Consider the following 15,019-nt stretch of genomic DNA (forward strand, 5'->3'; position numbering starts at 1 on the left):
GACCTGACCTAGGGTGGATTTTATACTGGGTCTTTTAGGAATTTGAAAGACGCAACTCTAAATTTGGTTTAATTCGGTTTTAAGGGGGGGATTGTATATATGTTTTGGTTTTAAGTATGTTGTGCGCCGCCCTGAGTCCCGTCGGGAGAAGGGCGGCATATAAATTAAATAAAATAAATAAATAAATAAATAAATAAATAAATATGAGTTAGCAATAGCTATAACAAAGAAAAGTTCAGTTTTAGGCAACAGAATAGCAGTTTCCAAATCATGGGAAAGCTAAAAGAGGGTTTGACAGCACTTTTGTAATACCAGAAAGATGTCACATAGAAAGTTAAGTCTTGATTTTGCATTGCTCCAGAGTGCAAGACATGGAATAATGGATTTAAGTTACAGGAAGTAAATGTCAAAAAGAATTTCCTAACATAAAAATAGTTTGGTAGTGGAATCAATTATCTAGAAGAGTAGCAGGTTCCCCTTTACTGAATGTGTTCAAGTAGAAGTGAGACAGCCATCTGTCAGGGATGCCTTAATCTGTAATTCAGTCCTGACAAGAAGCTGGACTCAATGGCCTTTGTAATCCTGATTTCTCCTATGCAAATCTGATAGCATTGCCATTATCTGTATGTAATGTATCTTTTTACTAGCATAATAGTATATTTGAGGAAAGACTAACCTTAATTTTTTTGTCTACTTATAAAATATAAAATGTAGTTTTAGTTCTTTGTCATAATGTAATGAGATACTACTCATAGCAGAGAGAATTTGATTGGGAACTTAAACTTAGAGAATGTGCAGCAATGGGAAAATTAACAGTATATATTCACAACAGAAGTTTAACCAAATTTAAGCAAAAATGGTATGTGTGTGTGTGTGTATACTGTATATATATGTATTTATGTGTGTGTGTTTGTGTGTGTGTGTGTGTGTACATCACAGCAAACATAAACATTTGCAGTCTTGCTTTACGGGGATCCCAAATGTTTATAAATATTGTAAATTTGCAAAAGCACAAACAGGAAGAAAGTAGAAACTGAGTAGCCTTTTTTCTTTTTCCTTCATTTTATTCTTTTTAATTTTTTTAATTGTCAAATTTACTTAACTCATCTTTTTTTTTGCAACATGCACAAATAATATTAAGTAATAATATAGAAAAGACCTTAATACTAAGTATTCAGCTTAAGACAGAAACCTATATTGTTAATAATAAATATTTTGATGTAATTTGCAGGTGTTTTTAATGTTCTATTCAAATTTCAATAAAAAGCTAAATAATTTTATGCTCATTAACACTGACAATTTAAATTATAATTAATACTGATATAATATTTCTATCTTTTTTTATCCTCACTGGCCTTAAGTTATCTAAACATCAGAGCATCTTTAGCCAATACTGTAAAAATACCACTTCAGTGAAATAATGTTATTTATTTTGTATATTTCAGAACAATAACATAAAAAATAAAATAATTTTAAAAACTATATGGAAACACTGCAGAAGGCTATGAAGGATTTTCAGCCAACAGTATACTAATAGCACCCAATTCTACTACTCCCTGCAGGTAGTCCTCAATATACAACCACAATAGAGCCCAAATTTCTGTTGCTAAGTGAGAAATTTGTTCTTGCGCCAGTTTATGACTTTACTTGCCACATGTGTTAAATGAATCACTGCAGTTCTTAAACTAGTAAAATGGCTGTTAAATGAACCTGGTTTCCCCACTGACTTTGCTTGTCAGAAGGTTGCAAAAGGGGATTGCATGACCCTGGGACACTGCAACTGTCATAAATGTGAGTCAGTTGTCAAACATTCGAATGTAAATCACTTGAACATGGGGATGCTGCAACGGTCGTAAGTGTGAAAAATGGTCATAAGTCACTTTTTTCAGTGCTGTTGTAACTTCAGTCATTACACGAATTGTTGTAAGTTGAGGACTACTTGTACTTTCTAACTCCAAGGTAACAATCACTACTCTTCAATATTGCTTAATTTCAGTAAAGGGCTGGATGAGGCCTAAGAAGCTGAAATAAAAAATAAAAAAATATATATACAAAACAGTGCTGTTGGTGCGGTAAAAGCTATAGAGCCTGGGACAAAATTTGTTCTAGATCAGTGGTTCTCAACCTGTGGGTCGGGACCCCATTTGGGGTCGATCGACCATTTCATGGGGGTCGCCAAGCAAGGCTGTCTGCCATTTTTTTTGTCCGCCATTTTTTTCCCCTTTTCCGGTGGGTGCCTTACCTCCCTTGGGCTGGGCCAGCTGGTGGTCGGCCTGCTCCATCTCTGCCACTTGCCAGCTACGCCTCGGCCGGCGCAGGGGGCGGAACCACGCATGCGCGGCGCTCCCGGGCAGGGAAAGTCTTCAACGTACGACCGGTTGGGTAGTCCTCGACTTATGACCGGTTTAGTCCTCGACTTACGACCGGTTGGGATCGCGGCATTAAAAAGGTTGAGAACCACTGTTCTAGATAGAAGTGTGATTGGCTAGAAAAATCAGGATTCCCATTGGGGAGTGTTCTTGGGCCTTCAGCAGACACCGCATTGCATTGTTGCAATGAAGAATGTGTTTGTGCAACCATAGTGCACTAATGAGTTACCTAGTCTGGTAATGAAATGTCTACAAGAAAACAACCAAGCTCAGAGAGCACCAAAGACCCCGTATTTCCCCCAAATTTATGTAGGCTTGTAAAGCTGAAAAGGGAATTTTTTTTAAAAAAAATAAAGTCATAAGTACAAGACAAACATGAACATTACATGAGAAGTACACTAGCAGTAGGTTGGAGCCAGAGATAGATATACTGTAAACAGAGAAGGGAAGCCTAGATAGATAAAACCAGCATTTCAGAATAAAGTGGAATCTTCTAAGTGAGGAAGTGAGGATTTAACAGGCAAGCCAGTCACTCTTGCTCAGCCCATCTCATGTCACAGGTCTATTGTTGAGGGGAAATAGAGGAAGAAGAGGTATTATCTGTGTTCACCACTTTAAGTTATTTATAAAAATAGTAAAGGCGAGATACAAATAAATAAAGAAAAACAACCCCCAGAAAATTTATTTTTTGCCTTTTCATCTGTATTGCCTTATATAACATTGTTACATTTTATAATATGAAATTTGCATTCATTTTCTATTGCTTTCAATTTGTTTCTTCCTCCTTCATAACGGTTTCCATTAGGAAGCCATGTTTCCTTTTCAAGAAAATGTAGACATTTATACTATATCTGGATTTTTAGATAAATCTTCCATCTCCACTAGTGGTCTATTTCATAATCACTGTTAAAGTGATAAATGCATGGGAACATCTGGCATCTGATAACTTGTTCGAGCAACAAATTAGTTATTTAGGCCAAAGTGTATGATATTTTGAGGCAGAGAAAGGAGGAATACAATAGACATACAAGATGAAACTCAATATTTTGTTTCAACTCATTTCATCTTAATACTGAATAAAATATGTTTTGTGCCTGAAATTATTCAGTGCTAATCATTCATTTCTGCTAAGATTTTGTGAAAATTGCTTATATCCATCTTGGTATAACACTGCATCCTAAAGAGGTAGCAGCAAATGTGAAAGAATTCAATTGCTCATAGCAACTGTATTTTGGGAGTGCAAGAATCTACTTAATATGGACTGATATCATTATTCTAATTTAGTTCCATGTTTTTTGTGACAAAGGACACAGATGCTCCAGTAGTTTCTCAAGGAATAGGGCACATACAGTACCTAGGTTTTGATAAAGTATGACTGAACCACAAATGCATCTGTTAACTTGCCTTGTACTGAGTGTCATGAATAGATAGGATCTAGCTTTTCTTTAATAGAAAATCTCTTCCCGATAATCCTATTTATACTATATTACAGGTGAATATGAAATGGTATTTTTAACATTCCACTACCATTAGGAAGATAAATTTGCCCTCCAAATAATTTCTGATTTGCTTGATAAACTCAAGAATCAAGATTTAGCCTCTCCCCAAGAGGCTAACTTTCAATTATGCTTCAACTGCAATTTCTGTAATGAATTCTGAATATATGCTGAATATTAAGAATATTAACTATATTAATAATTAGTTTAACTGCATTGATTTTATTATGAATTCTAATTCTGTAAACATTGTCATCCCTTATTTCCTAAAAAAAACCCTCCTTTTTATATGTAGAGATTCAACTTCATTGACTTAATATGGGAATTTATTATTAAAATCTTCCCATGTCCAAGACAGCAAAGTTATTGTATTATTTATTTATTATAGTTTTATTCTGTTGTGATGTATTGAGTCTCCATTATACAGTTACATGGTGAGTTTCAGGAGTCTGTAAATTTCTGGGTGTTGGCTACGGGATTCCAAACCATGTTCCTCTCTGTTTTTCCTAGGGCTGGGATGTAGCAAAACAACTTGATGTACAGGTTAGAAATTAATCTTAATAATACATATCTCTGGCCTTTTCTGAATGTACATGTGCAAGAAAATAGGATACTTATCAAAAAATATTTCATCTGAAGTGGTATGAATGAATGGGGGAACATTCATTCACACCAGCAAGGATAATGCATATGTAGACAAACCCATCTTGCAAGTACATGTAAGGAACTATTACACACCTATTATCAATCATCTAAGGAACTTAAATGAATTAACATAACATACTATAAGAATGGGAAGGAGAAACAAGAAAGATGCAAGAAACAGTGGGAAACTCAAAGAACATTTACGGTAGTTATGTCCATGTCACCTTTTCTCCTTCCTTGTCCCTAAAAAGATGTGTAAACCAAAGCCAATTGCTCCATTGCTCCAGTCTTTAGTACTGTGACAATAGTTTTTCTTCATAAGGTTTTTACTTTAGTGCAAACGGTTAATATTTAGGGAGGATGGGAAATATGCAAAGTTATCACACCATTATCTCAATACTAACTACTATGTTGTGCTTCAAAGATCTGAAACAATGGGAAGAGGCTAGCTTGAGCCCAGGAGCCAGGATGGACAAGTTCCTATCACAACTGAGCTGGAAAAAACGACTCACTTGTTGAACCCAGACAACGAGATGAGAGTACACAGGTATGTCTCTATGACTGAACTAGTATCAAGGCACTGTGTGGAAATCTTAACCATGCTGGAATTTACATAATGGTTAATGCTAATTGGAGGAACTTGCTCCCACTGGAAAAGAAAATATGAATGGGCACAGCATTTATTTATCTTGTATGTAAAGTTAAGGGACTGGAAATATTACATCCACACTAGCTAAAAACAATTTAGTCCAAATGCAAAAATGACCTGGCAGAGTATCATATAGAGATAGAGGAATTGATATCTCAGTAACTAATGAGACATTTGCACCCCTCTCAAACTGATACATTGTTGGACAGAAAATGAAAAAATGACAGAATATTTGTTCTCAGCAGTGGTTGGGAGAAAAAGCTTGTATCAAAATATCTATCTTGGTGAAAATAAAAGACTCTAGAAATCAACCATTGTGTGTACATTCAACATGTTGCCTATGGTTTATTTTATATGTGTGCCCAGTTTAAGTAAACCTTTATACTTTACATTTTACACTTCTGAGCTCCCAAACTGCCCTACTGGGCTTGCTTCCCAGGCTTTTCTTTCTGTCTTGTTATTTGAACTAGATTCTCACACCCATTCTAGATACCAAGCCATTTCATTTATAATAAAAAAGGAGTGCACAAATACAAAAATGTCAAAAGAAAGAGAGAAAGGAAGGGTGGGGTGTTTCTCAACAGTAACTGTGGTTCCTATTAGTTAGTGTCTTTATAAAATGTCATCTGATGACTGTAACTTAGTTTTCATGAATGTCAGGATTAAGTGACGTCTCCTGTACAATTATGAAGAGAGGGAGAAAAGAGGCTTTTCTAGGCATCCAGTGGTCTACCTGAAGAGGACTATGATCTGCTTGCTGAATTTTCTCACTAGTCTTGATGAGATTAAAATGGAGATATATGATATAAGAATAAAATATAAAGATACTGATAATGAAATTATACAATGGCATGTAACATAAAATATCTTGCAGAATATACTCCAATAAATACAACCTTTCCTAATTTTGTACCCTCCAGACTGGTATAACTCCAAAGGCTATTTTTGGCAACCAATCCAGCAATGAAGACAATTATAGTCCACCTCAACTTGGAGAACAGCAGATTGTGCAAGACAAGTTTCAGACACAATCAACTTTTCCTTGGATTATCTTAAGACAGAGCAACACTTAAGAGAATACTTTTTAGTTCTTACATCATAACGAGGAGAAACACTCCACTGCAATTCTGACCATACTTTAGAACAAACTGTGCCATAACTCTTCTGAGCAGATTTTATAGCATGATTGAGAAATGTAATTCTTATCAGAATTACTGCTGACATCACCAACACTGCTTCAATCTATGCCTTTTATTTAACGGAATATAACAGAAGGTTTGGCTCATGTAAGAAAAGCTGATGGTGTGGTTTATCTCCCGGTTTGCATTTCCTGATTTTCCGGAGAGAGTCAAGTTATGATTTTCTAGGAAAGATATTTATCTTCTGGTGTTCCTGAATTTCAGAATGAGTATACAATGTAGAAATCTCTAATCAAAAATAACATAATCAGAGATCTCATGAGAGTTTGCTGTTCTAACCTATACTTAAGAAATAGAAAAAATATTTGTTTTCAAAATCAAGTGTCTTTTAAAAAAATTAACTGAACTTTTATTGACTGTATAGTTTGGGGTATAACATTCAAAAATATGAATAACATTAATAACTAAAAAAAACCCAAACCCAGAAAGAAGGAACGATCATTCACAGATTTATCTCTGCTAAAATAAGAAAAGGTATCTGAATTAAAAGTTGTTAATTATTAGACTTGTTGATCACTAATTGGATACAATGCCTTTACCTACAAAAAGCAGAGTTTGCTTTTTAGAACTTTCATTAAAGAATTACATCCATTTTGTCACACTTAGAAGATGATCACAGTTCAAATCCATATTATTCAAATTTAGTTTTCAGAATAAAGAGTTTAAAAAAAAGAGTATAGAGAAAGGAAACGGAAGTACTTCTACCCTTTTAGTTCTGCCTTCTTTCACTGCCAAAATGGATTCCCAATAGCCCTAAATAAAGGCTGTGGTAAAAAAATATCTTCCTTTATATGTTTCCTAATAATGTAAAAATCTAACATATGGCAATTATTATGCTATGTCATAACACTATGCTGTTTATGCCGTAGAATAGATTTTGTGCTGGTTAACATAACAATTAAAGGACGTAATTCTGCTGCAGCTTGTAAAATTTAGGTTTCATCCAATGTAAGTTTACTTTTTAAAAAACATGTTATCAACTGAAAAGATACATTACTATAACATGTAATGTGATTTGCAAAGTTTATGTAGCCCTAAAGAGTGTCTGGGATCTAAAGAATTATTTTTGGCTATTCATTCAAGTCTATACTTTCTACTCGTCCAAAGCCATCCAAAAAAATGGCTTTTCATATTCATGAAAAAGCTAATTGACAATCCTGCTTGAGTCTTGAAACTGTTTTTACTTTTGCCAAGCTACTTGAAAGGTGTATTTCTGTTTACCTTTGATATATATATTAGGATACTTATTCAGAGTTATTGAAACAACAGTGTTGGTAAATATTATCTAACACCAGGGATACCTACCGTGTAGCAAGTTTATGGCAAATCACACCGGTATCTGTTATGACTTCACTTAGCCTCAATTCTAGATGGACCTTTCCCTGAAATGTAGAATTGCAAAAAATAAGACTATATGTATAGATGTGATTGGTAAAAAAAATACAAATACAAATAAATAATGGAAAGAGGGAAATCAACCACAGATATAGTTTCAAGACAAATAACGAGGCTATTTTAGTTCAATAATTTTAATTAAAAATGTGATTATATATGCTTCTAAATTGCTGTAATTTTAAATGCTTATATTTATATATGTTGTAGATTAATTATAAATAATTAAATATATGCCTCTAAATTGCCTGTAAAGAATTAAGAATAAATGACAGTCATGTTGATGATCAGGAAAAAGCCATAATCCATACTCAGCCAATTATCATCTCAAGCAAAAAATTAAAAATCCAGAAACAGATCACTTTAAAAATTGGATTTTATATTTCCAAAAATGGGAAAAAAACTGCAGTATGTGCTTGCTTCTTCTTCCTGGCAAATTCCCAGAGTGTCTGATGCAATGTATCATTGCTTCTCTGCACAAGCTAGACTAGAGCATAATCTACATGACTAGAAATTCTCCATCCAAGAACATTATTATCTATGGACAAATTTGGGAGTTTTATCTATCTTCTCTGATGAAGACTTCTTGGAAATTTTTCTCTAACATTAAGTACATAGTGTACATTGGAGAGCCGCTCCTAAAGGTAGTATATCTCAGAGAAATGGATAGCACATTCTCTCTATTTTTCAGTTGGAAAAAAGTCTATTTGGTTACCTATAAAAGAATTTATTTCACAACTTCCATCCCTGTATGTGATGAAATAGTATAGCATATATGAGTTTACCGTTGATTTAGCAAAATCCTTTGTAAAACCTGACAGGAATATAAACTGTAGCATGAAAATGTCAAGCACCAGGGGAAAACTATGAAACTAGCCATAGAAATTAATTTTGAAAAACCTACCGACAGTGATCTGGCATGGGACATGATGGTTCAGAATATTAAAAAGCATTTTTTTCAAAACACCTTCCTTTTCAAAACAAGAAAATGGAACTACTATTATTACTCAGATGTAACAATTACACTGTAAGTAGGGCTGCATTCAAGATATTAAACAGCTGGGCTAAACAGATTTCGGTTTTAGTAGATTTTAAGTGCTTTTTTTTTTTTTTTTTTTTTACAAAAGTCACAAGCAGCCAGCAGCACCTAGCTGACCTTGGCTGATCTTAAAAAAGCTAAACTGGATCAAACAAAGTTAGGAGGTAGGTCAGAAATTTCTTACTGTACTAGGAAATCCTAAGACACCTAAATTAATACACACACACACACACACACACACACATATATATTCAAGTGTGACTTTACTTATTTTTTCAAAACAGGTAGCCTTTAAAAAAAATTAAACTTCTCAAAATCAATAAACCCAGGTCCAGACATATATGAAAAGGGAGTGTGGGGGGTGTTATTGGTTTTTCTATTGGGTTTTAGTCTTGTAAGCTGCCAGGGGTCACTGTGAGTTGAACCATATACATTTTCTTAATAAATAAATAGATAATAAAATAAAATATTGTCAATTAAAAAAAATATTTCCCACCAAAATAACTAGATGCCATGTCCCCCATCTAGGAAACATTGATGTCCATCATGCTGCATCCTCTCAATCTCCACCATCAATTGTTGCCAATAACATGCAGACAAAGATGAAGAAATGCACAATGTCAGGAATGAGGAAACTCTGTATTTGGTTGTTGTTATCTGTTAAGCATAAACTTTTCTCCTTGTGCAGAGATGTCTGAAGGATTGTCAAAAAAGTAAAGATGATGTCTGCCTCACAGCTGCCATCTTGAATATGAAACCCCCTCTGGACATCCCTTGTATAAATAGATTTAATTACAAGGAAGATAGAAGGATAAATGCAATGCTTTCCCATCTCTAGTCAGTCTCTATGGGGGTAGAAGGGCAACACTTTTCATCAAAGGCCTTTTTGTACAGGTAGTCCTACAAGTAGTCCTCACTTATGATCCTAACTGGGACCAGAACTTCCATCATTAAGCAAAGTGGTCTTTAGGCAAAATATTTAATGGTTGCACTGCTTAGAGATGGGCAGATGGGTTGAGTTGAAGTACATGCTGAAGCTGTAAATGTGGGTGGGCTGCCAAGAGCCCAAATTTTGATCACATGAACATGGGGATGCTGCAATGGTTGTAACTTTGAGGAACAGCCTACACAACTACTCCTTTTCCTTCTTCCCTGTGTATACCTGCCATACAAGAATAATATTTGAAGAGAGAGGATTAAATTTTAACATAATTTCAATATTTGTGCTTCAGTCCAATACAGACTGGCAATGGCATGTTGAGATGATAACTGCAAACAATTACTCAGGCATTTCAAGGATTCAGTTCCGGGAGCAGCCGATGACCTTGGTTCCCACGGGAGAAAATCTGTTTAGTCTAGCGAAGCACCTGGTAAACCCCCCTCCCTCCATGCTGCGTGTCAACTGAAAATGAGTATGGAAAATGGCTGCAGCCATGCTCATTTTCAAAGTTGACAATATCATTACATTTTTTAAAGTAATCTGCCCTATCTGAGATGGACATTGTAGAGATACTATTTTCAAACACATGCTATTTTCCCATGTGTCCATTTCCAGAATGAAAGTAGAATAGGAAATGCAATTGGAGCCCGAGTCCAACCCCTTGCTTTTGGTTGTGCACATCATTATTCCAGGGTGAAATACTTCAGGGTTCCATTTTAATTCCAAAACATGCCAAGTAAACTGGTTTTGTGGTTTTCTATCTTCCAGAACAATTGTAATTTGTAGTGTTCTGGAAGTGGCTCAACCCTAAAACAGCCAAAGTTTCAATTTTAAAGTCATTTTCTTGAAGCGCTTCTGCAGTTCTGAGAGAATTGCCAAAATCGGCTCTATTTTATGGACTTTTATCAGCACATGCAAGACAAGAAAAATAAACAGTAAGCATCTTATCTGAACTTAGCTTCATGACAGACTCCCTGACTCTCCTCCAAATTATCAAATTCAGATCTTTCTTTTTTAATTGGATCAGTTAATATCTGCATTCAGCCTTCTACATCAAAGGTAGGTAGTTAATTTTCCCAAAAGGCCAGACAAGAAATTAGGACTATTGTGGAAGGCCAAACCAACAGTTCCAGGCTGTACTCCACCCACTTGCCCACAAGAAAGCACTTTGACTGAGACAGTGGTAGGTGGCTGAGGCTGGGTCCACTCATGCAATGACTGCCACCGCTTCCTCCAGGCGAAAGACAAGTGCTGCGCAGGTGCAGAAAAACACTTTCTTGCCAACTGAAGGAGCACATGGCAACTGTGCAGTAGTGGACCCGACTTGACTTTTTCTCCTGCCTCCTATGGTGTGCTTATTTACATTTGATTTCTAATTTCCAAATGACCCCACACATGATAGACAGGGACAGCCAAGGGGCCGGATGTGGCCCAGGAGCCATAAAATGCACAGATCTGTTCTACATTCTCTGATCAGATATGTGGTACATCTGACTTATGCAAACTCTGCAGGAAACAAAGTAACAGAATAACAGTTAGTAGGGAGCTTGGAGGTCTTCAACCCCCTGCTCAAGTAGGAAGCCCTACACAATTTCAGATGAATTGTTCTCCAATCTCTTCTTAAAAGCCTCCACAACTTTTGGAGGTAAAGTTCCATTGATTTATTGTTCTAAGGAAATTTCTCCTTAGTTCTAGGATAGTTGTCTCCTTGTTTAGTTTCCATCCATTACTTTTTGTTCTGCCTTCAGGTGCTTTGGAGAATAGATTGACTGCCTCTTCTTTGTAGCAGCCCTTTAGATATTGGAATACTGCTATCATGTCACCCCTAGTCCATTTTTTCATTAAACTAGACATACCTAATTCCTGCAACCATTCTTCATGTTTTAGCCTCCAGTCCCCTAATCATCTTTGTTGCTCTTCTCTGCACTCTAAGAGTTTCAACATCTTTTTTTATACTGCAGCAAACAAAGTCCATGGATCCTCTATGGATCAGGCACACAAAGCATGTAGTCTAACAAGCAGCCATGTGCGTCCCCTTGCTGTTTTTTTTTAAAGTCAGTGAATTCACTATTACATTGGATCACTTAGAAACTAGGGCATAAACTCAAGCCACAAAAAAAATTTATGCCTCCTATTTGTTCATTATCTTTTCTGTTTTCTGATTTTATTGCAATTTATTTGATTATTGTGAACAGCCAGAGATATTGAAATTCAGGCAGCATACAAGTGATGACGATGATGATAACACACTAAGCCAATGCTGCAAAAGACATCAATCAATACTTACCGTATTTCAAAATGGTTTTTTAATTGAGCTTACTTGCCTTTGCCAGACAAATTATGGTTTTAGCAAACCAGTGCATTTTGCCCCTGAAATTGACCCTATCTGTTGATCTTTTGGAGAGGTTTGCTGGCAACAACGCAGCTGACAGTGGAGGTTAACTGGCTAGGCTTCTTTGAATTACTGTTAAAACCACTGTGTCAAATCTTGCTTAAGGGACTGTTTTATTGTAGCTTAGAGGCCTGAAACCAGACTAGTGAGTCATGACCATGACAATGTGAGGTTCTTGCAAGCACATGTTCTGTGCTGTCTGCAAAAAAATTGAAAAAAATATCAAATGAATTGAAAAAAAAAGATTGAAAGTAAAAGGAACAACATTACGAGGTCAGATAAACTGTGCTGGAGGCTAGAAATTTTAGTTTTGATTTCATTGAGACAACACAGCAAGCGGAAATGAATGAGATGGGGGGGGCAATTTAGTGATTACACGGTTAATTAAATAATCTCAAACAGAATGTATTCCTTGGATTTTTTAAAAAAAGATGCCAATTTTGACTTCACTTGCTTGTTTACTTGCTAGATTTATATCCCATATTTTCTTCAGGAGCTCAAGCAACATTTTTTTCTCTCTCATAACACAGTGACATACATACAGCTAAAAGAGAGATGGCCCATAGTTACCCAGAAAGCTTCCATGGGTCTCCTTTGTCCTGCTCCAATACCCTAATCTCTGAATGAGAGTGTAATTACTACTGTAAATCAGCAGCATAAAAGATTTCTCATTCTGGAAGAATATAATAAGTCTGAATTTACAAGGTAGTTTATGTCTGCAATACATTTCTCCCCCCCCCCAAAAAAAACTTTAACTTTGGTGCTTTTTTTTATGGGGCAGGGAGAGAAAGGGTATAGGTTAACCGCCATTTTGGATTGTGATGCCAATCCTGCTTCCTTGCCTTCAATATTCTGATCTATTTACTAAAATAAGGCACTTGTTAAATTAGTAGCCTACCACTGACATACCTCACTGCCTCTCTCCTGTCTTGTAAATTTAAAGATTTAATTTTATTTATTCAATTTGCAATGCACAGTTTCATTCAAAGGACATATAAGCAATTAAAGTGGATCACTGGCTGCTTTATGCCCATCTCACACAGGAAAAATACTAATAAATGACCATATTCTCACTCTAGAATGAATGTGAATACTCCAATACTTGATTTGCAAGGCAAACTGTTCCAGTGCATTCAGATTAAAGGAGGCTCTCTTGAAATTGCTTGTGTTTGTGTTGTAAACTCTGTCAAAGTACATTTCTGGAACTTTATTGAACAACAAAAATATTTTAAGACTTCTTCACTCTCATCACATGATTGGCTACTAATATAAATTTCTCTACAGCTGCTTGGATTGGATACAATTCACAGTAAGTACATAGGAATATATTAGCATAGTGAACCCAATGTCTGAATTAGCAACCGAAACTGAATAGGTTCAAAAACAGGGGCAGAGCATTCTAATTAATTTCAGTTGGTAGGTTTTGAACGCTACAAAGGTTCAAGGGTTCCTGAGCACAGCATGTTTATAATGTAACATTTCTTACAGTTGAACAGGCATGCAATATTTTTTTTATTTCTTTGGGAATAGAGAAAACAAGAGCTATAAAAAAATGGTTGTTTATTAGAGGAAATGGTCACACCCTTTTGTTTCCTGGGTGGGGAGAGGCTTGCCTGGAAATAGTGTTTTTTCACTTTCACATGGTCTGTGGTTACACTTCAGCACCACTCTTTCTGAACTCTGTAAATGATTAATTCTGCTGCTTGCTACTCGATACATGCAAATCAGTTGAACAAGCATTGTTAAAGGAGCTACTGAATTATAGCCACACTATTTTTTTAACCATTTATAGATTCCTAAATTAAACCTCTCGGCCTGTGATCTGAAATGCATCCCATGAAAATGGGCTATCTTATGCTCTACTCTTGCCATAAAAATGAGTATATTATCCAATCAGAAATATAAAACATAATCCAATCATGATAGTGCCCATTTGATATTCAACTTCTAAAACTGCAGAGCATTCTTTTGACATAGCCTAGAATCCAATAGTTAAAAAACCTAAAACCTAAACCAACAGTTAAAAAAAGGAAGTGTGCTCATTACAAATTATAATTTTCTCCTTGATAACTGTATTTCTATGAAAACATCAAGTTACCTTACAATTCTGACAATGGAAATTAAATATTCTTAGATTATTCATTCCTTGAAATCAAATTAAATCATAGGGTTTGAGACTATGGGTTGTAGCATTTGTACAAACAAATCTGATTCCAGAGGTGCCCAGATGATATAAAAGTGTGACTCCTACTCTATGCCAGGTTACAGATTATTGTGGCCAGATGACCAATTCCAAAACAGACTTTTAAAAATTCTCCAAACACGGAAAAGCATGTTCTCTTTCACATTTTAGCTCACGGATCTACACTAATTCTGAAATCAACCTAGACATTCAGGCCTGGAGACAAGTGTGAAGATACACCACAAGGACAGACATATTTTGAAATCCAGATCTGTTGAGTATCCAGGAAGGGTTGATCAGGAGGATAGTGCCTAATTAACTCATATGGGGTACCTGCAGCATTGTACCTAATAAAAAGTGAGCACTGGAATTGTATACAATAGCATTTCGCTTCACCCATTGCTTTTATCAGTGAAAAGTCTATTTTGTGCTCTACCCACATCCTTCCTGCCAGTAATTAAACATGCAGGTGGCTGTTGTGAGCTATTCACAACAGGCAATTTCATTGTGGGAAAGAAGCTACAGGTGAAACTCGAAAAATTAGAATATCGTGCAAAAGTTCATTTATTTCAGTAATGCAACTTAAAAGGTGAACCTAATATATGAGATAGACTCATTACATGCAAAGCAAGATAGTTCAAGCCGTGATGTGTCATAACTGTGATGATTATGGCTTACAGCTCATGAAAACCCCAAATCCACAATCTCAGAAAATT

At 35.6% G+C, this 15,019-nt stretch overlaps 1 protein-coding gene across 1 annotated transcript in view; it reads right to left on the minus strand.

Annotated features, from left to right (window-relative positions):
- The window catches only part of RASA3 (RAS p21 protein activator 3), an 85,741-nt gene that overhangs the window by 49,489 nt on the left and 21,233 nt on the right, over positions 1-15,019 (minus strand). Inside the window, exon 4 of the mRNA XM_015816470.1 lies at positions 7,664-7,740. Within this exon, the coding sequence (XP_015671956.1) occupies positions 7,664-7,740 (77 nt within the window). The remainder of the gene's footprint in view (positions 1-7,663; positions 7,741-15,019) is intronic.

This window comes from Protobothrops mucrosquamatus, unplaced genomic scaffold (genome assembly GCF_001527695.2).
Source record: "Protobothrops mucrosquamatus isolate PMUCROS unplaced genomic scaffold, P.Mucros_1.0 scaffold455, whole genome shotgun sequence".
NCBI lineage: Eukaryota > Metazoa > Chordata > Lepidosauria > Squamata > Viperidae > Protobothrops > Protobothrops mucrosquamatus.